Consider the following 14850-nt stretch of genomic DNA (forward strand, 5'->3'; position numbering starts at 1 on the left):
TTATTCCATATATTTTTAGAGAAAAAAAAAAGTATTCTTTATTTTCCTTTAATAAATAAGGTATATCACACATTTTCCTCTTAGGGCTTGTTTAATTTGGTCTGATTTGATCCGACGATATAATTTTGCTTATTTGATATAATTTGTTTGTCTTACTTCTTTAACTTTACATGTACAATAATCTATAAACATGAATATAAGATTTATGTCTATGGTATTTAACAATTATTTGCAAACGTTATTCATTTTATATACCCGTTATACTATACTCATCCAGATCATACTTGTGAAGTTGTGATCACACACTCATTATACTCTCTTTACAACAAAATCTTGTTTAAATTGGTACTGGATACACAACCCTATAGTTATGGGTCAAGTAAATTGAACAAAGACTGGAAAACCAAGTGAACTGTGGTCATGTTTTATTTCACCTTATTTTTACTTATTTCAGAAAAAATAAGTTATGACACTTTATCGTTTTATGTGCAATTTATTATTGCTAAATATCTTTAATTTCGTAACGTAAAATCATGAAAATTACAAATTAATAAAATATACATTATCAAGAATCTAACAAGAATTTACTTGATATATTTTTTCTTTATAAATTATCATACACATCAGATCAAAGTTTGATTAAATCAGATAATCAGTTTACATAAATACAAAGTATAAATAAGGCGAACTAAACAAGCCCCATGTACTGAGTTAGTAAGTACTCCGTATAATACTACGGAGTACTCCCCTCTACCATACTCTCACACATACTTACCACCGAAAGCAAGAGCTTTTGTTTTTACTAAACCCCAAAATCAACTAAAAAAAAACAAGTAAAAAAAAAAAAAAATCTGCCTCAAAATCCCATCTCATATAAAAAAGGACAAGCGTGATATCTCCTTACTTCTCTGAGATTATAAATCTCATCCCTCTCCCCTTCCTCTCCCCCCTTCCCCTTTCACTTCACTTCTTCCATTAAAAATTTCACACCATTTTCTCTCTCCTCTCTACTCTACTCTCTGAGTAGCAAGAGAGGCTATTATTATCAATGACGATTATCTTTATCATTTGTTAAATCTCTCACCATTATGAAAACTACTATGTAAACCACCCAAACAAAAAAAAAAAAAAAAAACCATTTTTTTCATCTAAAGTTGAAAATTTTCAAAAAAAAAAGAAAAAATGGCATCTTCGGATGAATTCCAACAAAACCCATTCTCTCTGTTAGACGCTCTGTATTGCGAGGAAGAGAAATTGGAAGATGATGAAGCGAACAACGGTGAAGACGAAGAATGGGATAAACCAAACAATTACAACAATGGCGGTTTTTTACTTCCACTTCTTTTACTAGAACAAGATTTGTTCTGGGAAGATGAAGAAATCCGATCTCTGTTTTCTAAAGAAGAGGAAGAAAAAAAACAGGGGATTATTTTTTCGTCCGAAAATGGTGGATTTGATGTTAAAACTCTTTCTTCTTCGAGAAATGAAGTTGTTGAATGGATTTTAAAGGTCAATTCCTATTATGGGTTTTGCACCTTAACTTCTGTTCTTGCTGTAAATTATCTTGATAGATTTTTATCAAGTTTCTGTTTTCAAAAGGATAAACCTTGGATGTTTCAGCTTACTGCTGTTACTTGTCTTTCTCTTGCTGCTAAAGTTGAAGAAACCCATGTTCCTCTTCTCCTTGATCTTCAAGTTCTTGTATGTCCTCTTTTCTTTTCTTGTTACGTACCCATGTTCGGATTTTTTAATAGTCGCGTTGATAGTCAGTGTAAACTAAACTAAATGTGACGACTAAATTGGGACGTGTTTTTGTTAAAGGTGGAAGGAGGAAACTATGTGTTTGATGCAAAGACAATACAGAAGATGGAGTTGTTAGTGTTGTCGACATTGGATTGGAAGATGAATCCAGTGACCCCACTTTCGTTTCTTGATCATATAATCAGACGGCTAGGATTGAAGAATCATCTTCATTGGGAGTTTCTCAGGAGATGTCAAGGACTCTTACTCTCTCTCCTCTCTGGTAAGTTAACATTAAAATATAATTACTACCTCCCTTTCATATTTGACATATAATATGAGTAGAAAAATATAATGCAAGTTAGTATTTACAAATTATAAAAAAAATTTACTCGTAATAAGTATTTAATTTGTTTCTTGTAATTTATTATTCTGAGTTTCTACTTCTAGTGTACAACCATAATATGCGCCTATTCTAGAATTTATTTAGTTTTTTGAGTATAAAAAAGTTCAGACTTATTTTGTTTTTATTCTACTGCATTTAATTATAGTATGACTTTCTACATGTGTAAATCTTGACTTTATTATTTGCTCTGTTTATGAATACAACTGTAAATTTTACATACATGCTCATAAGTTATAACATAGGTGTCCATGAATAAGATCATGTGGAATATGCCCTCCTACTTGAAAATGTGTTGGTGTTTGTCACATTATTAGTTCTAATTACATCATTTGACAATGACTACTCCGTAATTTGGAAACTAATACGTTATCTAGTTAGTCAGTTGTCACACTTATTGTTTAATTTACATATCAAACAAGATATCCTTTCATTGTATATTACACGTACACTGACTGATCGTATTCATCACTATCCAATACTCCGTACTCCATATTAGTTATCACGTTAATAGTTAACATTAAAGTATCCATGTGATGACTAATCTAAGATGTAGGGACTAGGAGCATTTAATATATACATGTATTTTTCAATGTTTCATATTTTTGGTTGGAAAATTGGTAATGATGATTGGTTGGTTGATGATGAAATGTAGATTGGAGATTTGTGAATTATCTACCATCAGTATTGGCAACTGCCACAATGATGCATGTCATTGACCAGATTGAGCCATGTAACCCTCTTGATTACCAAAATCAGCTTTTGGGTGTGCTTAATATCAGCAAGGTTAGTCCCTAATTTTAAATAATCTCCTCTAATTGTTATTAATTAAAATTCATCAGATCTAATCTAATTAAGAATGCTAATTAAATTTATTAGAGGTCAATGGGATCACATTTTATATATTGTGGGTAGGTCATAATTAATCCCTTAGAGATCTATGAATTAATTTTGATTCACATTTGAAAATGATAACCTTTTTGTCCTAAGATATATGGATGAGGTGTCATTGTCACAAAATATTTAGGGCAGTTTTGGTTTTTGAAAGGAAGGGTAGTTTGGTCAATACAATTCTTTAAGTAATGTGCTGTACTTCATTCCTGAAGAGTAGTACATTTTATATTAAAAAAAAACAATAATGATATATTGTCTCACGAAAATCTTTAGGTCTTCAATGTGCTATATGTATCACATGTTTTGGTACACTTGGTCAATAACCCCTCTCTACCTTTGTCTCTTATCTTTAAATTTTAGTCCGCCTCTTATATTTAATATAAAATGCTTATAGAAAATGAATAAAAGAACAAGGATGTCCTCCTCTCGAGGGCCAACGCAAGTACACACTAATAATATTTGTATAATACCGTAAAAATGCCCATTGAGAAATACATGCAATAGTTAAATTCGTTTATAAATCAATCGTAGCTTTTAGGGTGTTATTTCAAGGTGACTGTTATCATTATGCTAAAAATGCATTCAAATTTGGAAGTGAGACTTGGTTAATATCTATAGTACTCCGGATTTTGAACCTATCAATAGTACATTTTCCATAAATAATAATTATGTTAAAAACCGTATTAATTTAGAACGAAGGAAATATGCATATTGTTTATTACTGTTACATCCCGTAAAATAAAGGTTCAAACTACGGTGTAATGTAGGGAAACTCTGTCGAAAAGTACCTTCATTAGTTGAATAGAAATGACAAGACAAAGTTCTATGAAGCTAGGCATCGTGTTTCTTTCCCTGTTGTTAATTGTTTGTTCCATCACATTGGGAAACTCCTTTGTTTTCTTTACTTAAAATCTTACATTGCTTGTATACAAAACTTACTTAAGTTAATCAAACTTTAATCACTAAAGTCTCTTCGATAAGCGATATTAATAATTTGTTTGAGCTTAGTGCGATCCAGTCTTCCGTTGAAACTCTTAATTTTTTCAAGCTTGAAAATTATTGGTTTAAGATCATTGTTTATTCCTAGTGGTCGAGTATTAGTGTATAAATCAAGTTAAAACAGTGTGATTTCATCATTTCTCGAGGTACTTCCAAATTCAAAATTATGATTAAACTAGACTAAAGTGGAGTAATTTTCTTTCCTTGTTTTTTTTTTTTTAATGAATATGGTCTATAATAAGTAATTCATAATTTCAATATAGTGCTAACAATGCTACATGTTCCTTGGAATTATTTTTTGGTGCTAAGTTATACACTTGTGCTGTAAGTTGACATACAAAAGGCGGTAGAATGTTCTAACATGTACGGGGTATACATGATACACAAAAAGTCGGATAGAAGATTTTATCTCCATTTATGATAACGGGGTTCTTTGAGAGTTATTTAATCTTTAGAGCCTGGCCTGCGTACCATAAATAATCCGTATGATTATCATTATCTTTGCTTCTTCTCATATTTAACGTACTATTACAGGACAAGGTGAATGATTGTTATCAACTGATCGTGGAGAAATCATTATGCGGAAGCAAAACCGAAGACAATCGTAAGGCAAAGAGAACGTTCGACGAAATGATGACGGCGAAAAACAACTATCCTCCTCCCCCCCCTCCTCCGGGACCTCAACAGCCTACTTCAAGCAGTGATGTTATTCCAAGCAGCCCGAGTGGAGTAATGGAAGCATACTATCTTAGCTGTGACAGCTCCAATGATTCATGGGCTGCCACGACGACTACTCAAATGATGGGATCATCATCTACATCTTCGTTGTCATTGTCATCGTCTTCATTGTCTTCTTCAGTATCCTCCTCACCAGTGTTGAGCAGGAAGAAGAGTAGAGTGCATGAACAGCTCATGCCATTGCAGCTGCCCTCTCTCTCAAGAGTCTTTGTCGACGTCGTTGGTAGTCCTCGTTAAGCTTATTCCGGTCCAATTCTCTCCTTTTGGCGGTCTATTTTCGAACTAGAGCCTTTCTCTTAAGTCCTATATACTTGCAAAAAAACGGGGACATATTTATATCATATAATAGTAAACACTTGTATATTATATGGTTATAAATTCATTCCCGCCCTACCATTTTAAATTTCATGTATGTTCAATGCAATTATGTTATGCTTCATGTATGTATGTGCATGCATGCATGCATTCATGAACTATATATTATATGATGAATGGGAGAAGAAACTTTGCATGCATGCATGAATGCATGTGAAGAAAAGAAACATGGAGTGGGGCCCAAATGAGGATTTTTGGTGAGCAAGACTTTGGACCTTATATATTGGGGGGTTTGACCTAGAAGAAGTGGGCCACCACTAACAAAAAAGGACTAAAGAGGAAGTACTATTTTTGTATCTATTTTCTGATTTTTCTTTGGTTTTATTAGAGGGAGTAGGGGAATGAATTGACTGTACACCATTCATTTTAACCTACTCCAACAATCATGATTAATTAATAAAAATTAGTATTAAGTACAGTTTTGTGAATAATTGTCAATTTGGGGTTGATTGAAATCATTTTATAGGTACTATAATAATCATGCACATTGAGAATTTTTTTTTTACTTGGTCAGACTAATAGTATGATGTAGGGTTTCATATAACATTTGATTTGTGATAGATGGTGAAGGCTTGGGACAACCTTATTTTGATTAGTTGATTACGACATAGTAAGTCTATACACAATCCATATTTAAAGTTTTACATTGTGCACATTAAGTACATAATTAGACCCCAACTAAATCATCACCGGCTAAAACAACTAAGGGTTCGTTTGGCATTGTTGTGGTGTTCTGTTTTTTGATTTTTTTTGTTTTACAAAATCATATGATATATGTCATATAATTAACCAAAAACTAGTGAAACTTATTAAAATCATGATAGTTTTGAAAACTGACAACAAAAAAGTGGAAACATTTTTTTTCCTATTTCCTGTTTTTGGTTTTTTGTTTTCAAAAAAACAGAAAACATAAAATAAAAAACAATGCCAAACATAGCCTGATATACTTGCTTTGTTTTTTTTAGTTGCATCAATTTTATTATTGCGGACTCAGGTAATTTTTGGAATAGAGAGAGAGAGAGGGAATAAAATGGGCCCATGTAATGTGATAGATATAGAGAGAATTTAGCAACTAATTTAAAAGGGAAAGTGATGCAACAAAATTAAAACTTTCATTTATAAAAAATTATGTAACTAAAAAAAACGGAAGAAAGATGTAACATACCTGATACATTCACAATGTAAATCAATGATTGAAGTGCAATCAAGTCTCTTTTCATTATACTATAGTCGGTAACTTACATTTAAGCATGTAAAGTTTACATTCTTCTATAAAAGAAAACTTAAGCATGTAAAGTTTACATTCTTCTAAAAAAAAAACTTGTACAAAACAAAGTATATTAAGAAAAAAGGGGCATTAAACATTACGGGCCACATATAAAACATCTTTAAGCTAAAATGTGCGTATTAGTGGATGATCATATCATGGGAAGTAGTATAGTCTTCTTTTCTAATGGGGTTTAGATTTTGCTTTGGCTTTATTCACCAGATTTTCCACTTTTGGAACCACAAAAATGAATCTAAGCAGTGCATGCGAGCCATTCAATTTGTGCATAAATCCACGATTATATAAAGGGCCCCATTTGCCGGTTGACATGTCAACCCGAGCTATTCCCAATATGGTCAGTGGCGGATCCAGGATTTTCAATTCGGGGGGACAAAATGCTTAACTTACAAATAGCTTAACAAAAAATAAAAACAAAAAAAAACTCAAACACACAAATTAGTTAATACTTAATATTAAAATTTCAAAATAAAAAACATACTTAGTCATACAATTCAAATGATGAAAAAAATTACATAAACATTACATTAAAATTACACTTTCATCCTTCGAGTCTTCATATTTTGGAAGCGATCAACAATTTTTTCATCGGAAACTCTGAGGAAGACATTCTTCTCAATAAAAGTGACCAAACAATCATTCATAAGTTGATCACCCATGCTATTTCGCAACTTATTTTTGACACATGTCATTGCAGAAAAGACTCTTTCAACACTTGCCGTGGCAACCGGAAGAATCAACATCAACTTGATAAGCAAATGAATAAGAGGAAAAGTCTTATGCTTATTAGTTTTAACAAGCATCATAGAAAGAGAGTTAAGGTCATTTAAACCTTGAAATCTATCGTCATTTAGCATATTCTCCATGAATATATCAAGTTGACATTCAAGAGCCATCAAATCAAAGCTTGAAAATTCTTCGGGATAAAAAGAGGCAAGTTTAAGTACCTTATCTTTATCAAAGGATGAGAAGTTATCTTTAGGACTTAAACAAGCCATACATATTAGTATCTCCATATTCCTCTCATTAAATCGATCATCAAGTTCTTGAAGATGCAAATCAATCACTCTTACAAAAATTCCAACCCGAAAATGATGTTCATTTGTTGCTTCTTCAACAAAACGTCTTGATCTTCCTTGAGGAACATAAGGAGAATCCATAGTGGGAACAACAATACCATGTTTAGCACAAAATGAAGTTACCTTGTTTAAGAGAGTATCCCATCCTTGCTCCCTCATTTTTTGCAACACCAATTTTGTGTAAGTGACAAGTTCCATGGCATTTACAATATCTTGCTCCTTTCTTTGCAAAGCAACACACAAATCATTAGTGTAACCAAAAATAGTCAACATCAAGTGAGCAATAAAAACAAAGTCAAATGACTCTAATTGTCCTAAAACAATTTGAGCTTTGAACTTATCTTCCGATACACCATGCTTCCCAATGTGTACAAGTACCTTAACAATTGTAGGAAATAAGAGGATGATGTTTGAAATAGACTTGTAATAATGTAATAAGAACTCCAACGAGTATCCCCGGGCCTTTTCAAACCAAGTTCTTGATTTAAACCCGATCCACTCACAATATCCCCTACATCCAATGCTCGAGCAACTTCTTGAGCTTGATCTTGTCGAATCATTTCTCTTCTCTTGCAAGAAACTCCAACCACATTCAATAAATTTGCAAGTATCTCAAAAAGCCAACCACAACTATCATTCTTTTTAGCAACGGCAACTAGTGTTAGTTGAAGTTGATGAGAAAAACAATGTACGTAGTAGGCACTTGGAGTATCATTCATAATCAAAGTCTTAAGACCATTTATTTCACCTTTCATGTTGCTAGCTCCATCGTACCCTTGCCCCCTTATCATAGATGGACTCAATGAATGTTCAACAAGTAAAGACATGATTGCATCTTTAAGAGTTAAAGCAGTAGTATTACCAACATGAACAATGCCTAAAAATCGCTCCATTACCTTTCCACTATCTCTATTAACAAAGCGCAAAACAAGAGCTAGTTGTTCTTTTTGGGACACATCACTTGACTCATCGGCTAATATGGCAAAGTAATCATCACCAACTTCTTCTATTATGCACCTAGTTGTTTCTTTGGCACAACAATTAATAATGTCCTTTTGAATAGAAGAGGAAATCATTTGACAATTTTTAGGTGCTTTTTCAAGAGTATGTTGTCTTACTTCCTCAACCTTTTCTCCTAACCATTTCAAAAGCTCAAGGAAATTACCCCTATTATATGACTCCCCGCTTTCATCATGTCCACGAAATGCCAAACCTTGCCCCAAAAGAAACCTTAAACAAGTTAAAGATGCATTCAAGCGGATAAAATATTCACTTTTAATCACCTCACTTGCATTGTCAAACACATTCAAGATTGATTTTTTTTTTCCATCTCTTAAATTCACATATTTCTCATAAGCAAGATTATGAGCACTGTTAATTCCACCAACATGCTTCTCAAATCTTTCCGGTTTATTCCATGCCCTAAACCCTCCATCAACAAATGCATCACCCCCCGAATAACTATCAACTTCATTCTTGAACAAGTAACATACAAAACAAAATGTAGCATCTTTTTCAATACTATACTCAAGCCAATCCCATTTCTTGAACCAATGAACACTAAAGCGACGTAAACCAGACACTTGTCTTTGAGGAAAGTCATGAGTTTTTGGTTGGCAAGGTTTTTTAAGAATATAACCCCTCCTAACTGCATTTCGTTCATTTGCGGGGTAATCCATTATGTTTATTCTTTTTCCCGGATCATGAGGAAGAAGTTCAACATCGTATAACAAATTTTCCTCCAATGGTACATTACAAGTACTTGAACCACCCATTTCCATATCATCTTCTTGACTTTGAGGGGGGCTTAATGAAGGGGAGTTATTGGACTCATTTTCATGGAGTTTCTTTCTTTTAGACAAGAATTGTCGAAGATCGGGTTGTTTTCTAGTAGCCTTGGATTTGTTTGAATTAGGTGAATCATTTGACATTTCCTAATTACATTAAAAAATATATATCAATTATTCAATTTCGGAATTTCCACAATTCACATCATTGCATAAATGCATACTATAAAACCTAACATTAAAATTGCAATTAAAATTAAAATTCAACAAATATTGCAATTAAAATTAAAATAATTCAACAAAAATCTGGAAATTAGGGTTAACAATTGGTGAATTGGGGATTTCAAATTAACAAATTGGGAATTTCGAAATTCGAATTAGGGTTAGCAACTTAGCAAGACATACCATAAGTTTAGCAGCGACTCAGCGAGTGGTGAGGAACCCAGGGGCCAAGGCGGACAGGCGGTGGTCGGTGGAGCAGTGAGCCAGTGACGCCTGACGCACTCACGCACGCGCCTGCAGCGAAGACTGAAGATGGAGCACAGCCGCACAGGAGCAGCGACGCACCACGCACGCACGAAGCCTCGACGGTCGCCGGTTGGTGGAATGGTGGAGCAGCGACGCAGTGGACTAGTGGAGTAGTGGTAATGGCGAATTGGAGTGAAGATTGAAATGGAGCAGCGCTGTGCGATTTGTTTTGCTTTTTTTTTTTTTTTTTTTTAATTTTTTTTTTAAATTGGGGGGACAGCTGTCCCCCTATGTCACTTAATTGAGTCCGCCCCTGTGTACATATTATATGAGCTGATCATATGAGATGGAGTATTGGAGTCCATAGATAGAGGAGTCACCAATCCATGAAAAAGCAAAAAGGTCAATAGTGTTGAAGTGTAAAATTGAATTATTTAGGGGACAAAATCTTTGATTGTGGAGGAGAGAGAGTGTATTCCTACTACTTTGTTCCCTACTTTTAAGGTTGGGTAAGTGAAAATAGGTGCATGCTGGAGATCATGATTTATAGGACAATTTATATTATTTTGGTTCTGTTTTTTCAATTCTTCCCCATAAAAATAAATAAATTAAGACAAACAAAATTGAGGTCAAGCCGGCTAGTCCCCACTTCTATTATTATAGAATAATACTTTCTCTGTTTCTTTTTAGTTGACATGTTTCTTTAGTCGTTTTTGTCAATGCACAACTTCAATCATTTATATCTTTAATTACTAAATAAGCAAAAATTATGAAAATTTGATATTTTGAAAATATATATCATGACAAATCTAACAAGATCCCACATGACTATATTTTTCATTACGTATAAAGCACAAAACAGGGTTAAAGGGAAGTGTGTGAATAGTGCTAAAGTCAAAACGTGTCAACTAAAAAAAAAAACGGAGGTAGTATGATGGGTAATCCCTTTTTAACTCTTTCTAATATTAGATGGTTTTGTGTCTCTTTGTTTATAATTAGTGCTTTGAATTGGTCTCTTCTGGTATATTACTAGGGTTTGAATGTTTTTTTTTTGTCAATAAGATATACAATGGTCAGTATATGTATGTGGTATACAATTTTCGAGCTTATAAGAGATAATGTAGTAACAAACATGTGATTCAGTATAGAAATGTGTACGGTTTAATAAGATAATTGATTAAAAATAAGTTTAATAGCTTAAATTATAAGAAGTATATGTATATTAGTTTTAATGGCCAAAAGAACAAACAATTGACTCTAGGAGGTAAAGTTTAGAAAGTTATTTCCTTGATTTTAAAAATAAGTAGAGTTAATTTGAAAAATAAGACACCTAGTGTTTCAAAAGTCACAATTTTTAAATTTCAAATTGGATCATATTTCTTAGACCTGAGCAACACCCTTGTTGAACTGTTGAATGCTACGAGTAGATGCCACACGTTATATTAATCTCTAACACATTAGCTGAATAGGATGTCCATATCAGGAATGTCGCGATGAATAATAGGCTTGACTTATACTTTCTCCGTTCTTTTTTAATTGACCTGTTTTATTTATCACATTTGTCAATGTAAAACTTTAACCATCAATAATTATAGTTTTTCACAAGTAAAAATTATAAAATTCATATACATTGTGAGAGTATTTATTGAGACGATTTTAACAAGATTCCACATAAATATTTTTTTCCTTACACATAATTCACAATAAGCGGTCAAAGAAGGGGTGATGAATAGTGTAAAAGTCAAAGTGGGTCAAGTAAAAAGAAACGGAGGAAGTATGTCTTTATATACCTTTGTAATTATAATTACTACTATATAAATCATTATCATATAATGATCAATCTATCAACATTAATATCAAGCTAGATTAGCTTACTATACAATATACATTAGCTTTACAAAGTAGACAAGAACAAATTAACTTGTCAAATCCATATGGACTAGTAGTATAGTATATAAACTATAAAGAGTTGCATTGCATGAAAAACATTTCAGAGAAATCACTATTTTTTATGATTACAGCTGTAAAGCTAAAAATGACAAAAATTAAAAGAAAAGAGGAGAAAAATGGACCAGCTGATCTAGTGGTCTGATAAGTAACAGCAACAAAGAGAGCCTATAAAATATGGAAGAAATAAAGCAACAACAGCATAAACATTACAATAACATTCTGAATTGATCTGAACTAAACACATTTATAGTGAGAGTGAGTATTTTTTACAGTTTCTATACATTTGGTTTTTATTAAAGCTTTCTGACATTTCTTTACCAACTTTGTGCAACACTCTCATCCTTTTGACTCAAAACCACACAAAACTTACATTTTTATTTATATATATGTTGTCACTATTTATATATTTATACTCTACTTTTTACACATTTTATGTTACATGGTGTAACAAGTCTAACAACTAACAACCATGAAGTCAATCTGCTTGAAATCAGAGCTACTCTTTAGCCTTTGAATGGATATGTTAACAGTTTTAGTTTCTCATTAGCCTTTGAATGAATAAGTTTAATAACGTTTTTCGCTATTATGTTCTGTTCACCTTGTTTGAATGATTTGATATAATATCGACGAGAGGTAAAAAAAAAAAAAAAAAAAAAAAAAAAGAGTTCAGCTTAGCCAAAAATAAGTGAATTTAAGTAGTCCAACAAAATAAGCTAAGAATAAAAATGTCTTTTTAGTGGCTAATGAATGGTTCTCACTTATTTATTAGGTTTGAAAATAAAACTTATCTCATACATTCTATGATGGCATATAAAAAATTGTTGGAAATACACATGTTGAAAACAATAGTTGCTTATGTCCTATTCAAAGATGTTTAATTTGAAGAAGTTGTAGGGCATGTAATGATTTGTGATTGATTTTACCACTAAACTCTTACTTAAAATTGATTGTTTGAAAGAGTATGCGAACTCATGATTATTCATTGAATTGATAATTTGTAAAAAAAAAAAAAAACATCATTAACCAACTCGATGTACACAATTCACATAACTTTCACTAGTGCATGAATAAAAAAGTTTATAGGTACGTTCTATTAGACCAAATGTAATTGTATTATTCCGTAGTATAATTCTAAGATGTTACCATTTAATGTAACGTTAAACAATCAATCATCAAGGTCATAAAAACAAGGCAATTATCAAGGGAATGGAAAAAATTAATGTAATGCCAAAAAGCATGTAACCATTTTATAGGAGTGCTTCTGCAATCTTACTTTTCGAATTTGTATTTATCAATGAAAATTGAATTTGAATACGATGTGATATTCAGAAACAAATTAAACAAGAAGATCTTGGTATGTTTGGATATAAACAAGCTAAGTTATCTTTTTTTGATAATGAACCCATTCTGTATTGCACCCTTCAGTGGGACGTCTACAGGAGGAAGCATGCTGGTCCTAGCATTTAAATCATACTAGGAGTACTCTATTCTTTTGAAATTTTGTTCTTGCAAATTATTGTTGAAATACTAGGGAATACTAATCATATTATATGTACGCAAGGGTAGTTTTTGTATCTTGTATGAGACGGTATAACTATAATTTAAACAAAATAAAAGTGTCAATTTTCTTACTAGTAGTTCATACTTTAGTTTATAAAAAAAAAAGTTACTTTTAACGCCTCATAATAAGTACTATAAGTCAACTTTACTTTAGAGTTGTTGATCATCGGGAATTAATTGGTTGGAGACAATATAAGTCATTAATCACAAGTAACTCAAATTGGAGACAACGTCAGTCACTAAACACAAGTAATATGTATGAATTTTGAAATTTATGTTCAAGAATACTCCGTAGAATGATATCCAAAAACATAAGGTACTTGTAAATATTGAAATTTTGACAATGTAAGTCACCCGTGTATGTGATGATTATATTGCGAATTATTTTCATCTAATTTTTAAAAATATTATTAACTTGTACTAGTAATTTCATACAGTTTTTATTCCATTATTGTCAATGCGATACGAGTATATTGGAAAAAATTAACCGTCAAAGTTTGAGTAAACTTCCAACCAGAAAAAAACATGTACAATCAAGATTGAAACCTTTCATAGAAAATCTCCAAATAACATTTTTAGTAAGGAAGACATGAACTTAAGTACTCAAAAGTAAAAATTTCTGGAATTATATCTTAATGTTAAAGTTAATTACAATTTTGCCGCTGTGGGAGCCTAAAGAAGGGCCAAAGAAAAGGACAAGTGCTGAAATTGAATATTTGTAATTCCATGAAAATTAGTTGGACACCATGAAATTTTGCAAGCATGTTTGTTTTTCAGACAAAGATACTGCTATTTTAAATAAATTTTATTTAATTTTTAATTTGAAATTATTTAATTATATTTATATATATATTTTTTTGGGACACAACTACAACCACCCCACCCTCAAAAATTAAAAGACTGGCTAAGAAATGAATGACCTCCCACTTCGATGTGGGTTTACCAAGAAAACAACAGCCCTTTTTTCTCAGATTTTATCCTGAATTTTACATATATACTGCAGAAGGGACCATTTTTTTTAAAAAAAATATAAAAATTTACTCATAATTGACTTAATATATTTTATGATAAAAGATGGATGATTGGCAAATCATGACAGGATTATGTAAGAAGCGATAAAAACAAGGGCCTTAGCTGATGGTCGAGTGTAAATAATCATGAGAATTTGTTTTTCAATATCGATTTGCTAATTTGCAAGATATAAATATGGAGGCAGGTTTATTATAGAAGTATGAACATAAATCATGGACATTACTTCCAAAAAGGAAAAATAAAGTTATTGACTTGTTGAGCAATTCCTGTAATACATTCGGGTGTATGTTCATCAGGTGTAGTTAGACGCGTAAATGAGTGGTTTTCTTCAAATGTAAAGCTCGATTTATTCAATCGCTTCAAATTAGCATTTTTTTGCGGCATTTTCCTGTTCTTGATTAATGTTGCATCATAGGAGCATTACTATTAAAGTACTAATTAATAGCAGGACTATATTACAATCTTTCATACAATGCATTACCAAATGTAGCACTAGAACTACATTTCTTTGGAGAGCTAACACAAACAAGACTTTCAAAT

The 14850-nt window shown here is 32.0% G+C and overlaps 2 protein-coding genes across 2 annotated transcripts; one reads left to right on the top strand and one right to left on the bottom strand.

The window, feature by feature from the left end:
* Nucleotides 1-674: 674 nt before the first annotated feature.
* On the top strand, nt 675-5577 carry LOC110718767 (cyclin-D3-1-like). The gene is made up of 4 exons (XM_021897668.1): nt 675-1701; nt 1822-2023; nt 2799-2929; nt 4571-5577. The coding sequence occupies exons 1-4, from the start codon at nt 1183-1185 to the stop codon at nt 5009-5011; spliced, it is 1293 nt and encodes a 430-aa protein (XP_021753360.1). The 5' UTR covers nt 675-1182; the 3' UTR covers nt 5012-5577.
* A 1390-nt stretch (nt 5578-6967) lies between these two features.
* On the bottom strand, nt 6968-9444 carry LOC110718971 (zinc finger MYM-type protein 1-like). The gene is made up of 2 exons (XM_021897908.1): nt 8017-9444; nt 6968-7891 (listed from the first exon to the last, which is right to left on the bottom strand). Exons 1-2 carry the CDS (start codon nt 9442-9444, stop codon nt 6968-6970), a joined length of 2352 nt encoding a protein of 783 aa, XP_021753600.1.
* Between the last annotated feature and the right edge of the window lie 5406 nt (nt 9445-14850).

The sequence above is a fragment of the Chenopodium quinoa genome, unplaced genomic scaffold, assembly GCF_001683475.1.
Source record: "Chenopodium quinoa cultivar QQ74 unplaced genomic scaffold, ASM168347v1, whole genome shotgun sequence".
Classification (NCBI taxonomy): Eukaryota; Viridiplantae; Streptophyta; class Magnoliopsida; order Caryophyllales; family Amaranthaceae; genus Chenopodium; species Chenopodium quinoa.

Bases quoted from the DNA above. Each gene is read 5' to 3' on its own strand.
- LOC110718767 (XM_021897668.1), top strand. From the start codon at position 1,183: ATGGCATCTTCGGATGAATTCCAACAAAACCCATTCTCTCTGTTAGAC. The intron at 1,702-1,821 runs GTATGTCCTCTT...TTTTTGTTAAAG, and splicing joins TCCTTGATCTTCAAGTTCTT to GTGGAAGGAGGAAACTATGT. The intron at 2,024-2,798 runs GTAAGTTAACAT...GATGAAATGTAG, and splicing joins CTTACTCTCTCTCCTCTCTG to ATTGGAGATTTGTGAATTAT.
- LOC110718971 (XM_021897908.1), bottom strand. From the start codon at position 9,444: ATGTCAAATGATTCACCTAATTCAAACAAATCCAAGGCTACTAGAAAA. The intron at 7,892-8,016 runs GTGAGTGGATCG...ACAATTGTTAAG, and splicing joins CATTGGATGTAGGGGATATT to GTACTTGTACACATTGGGAA.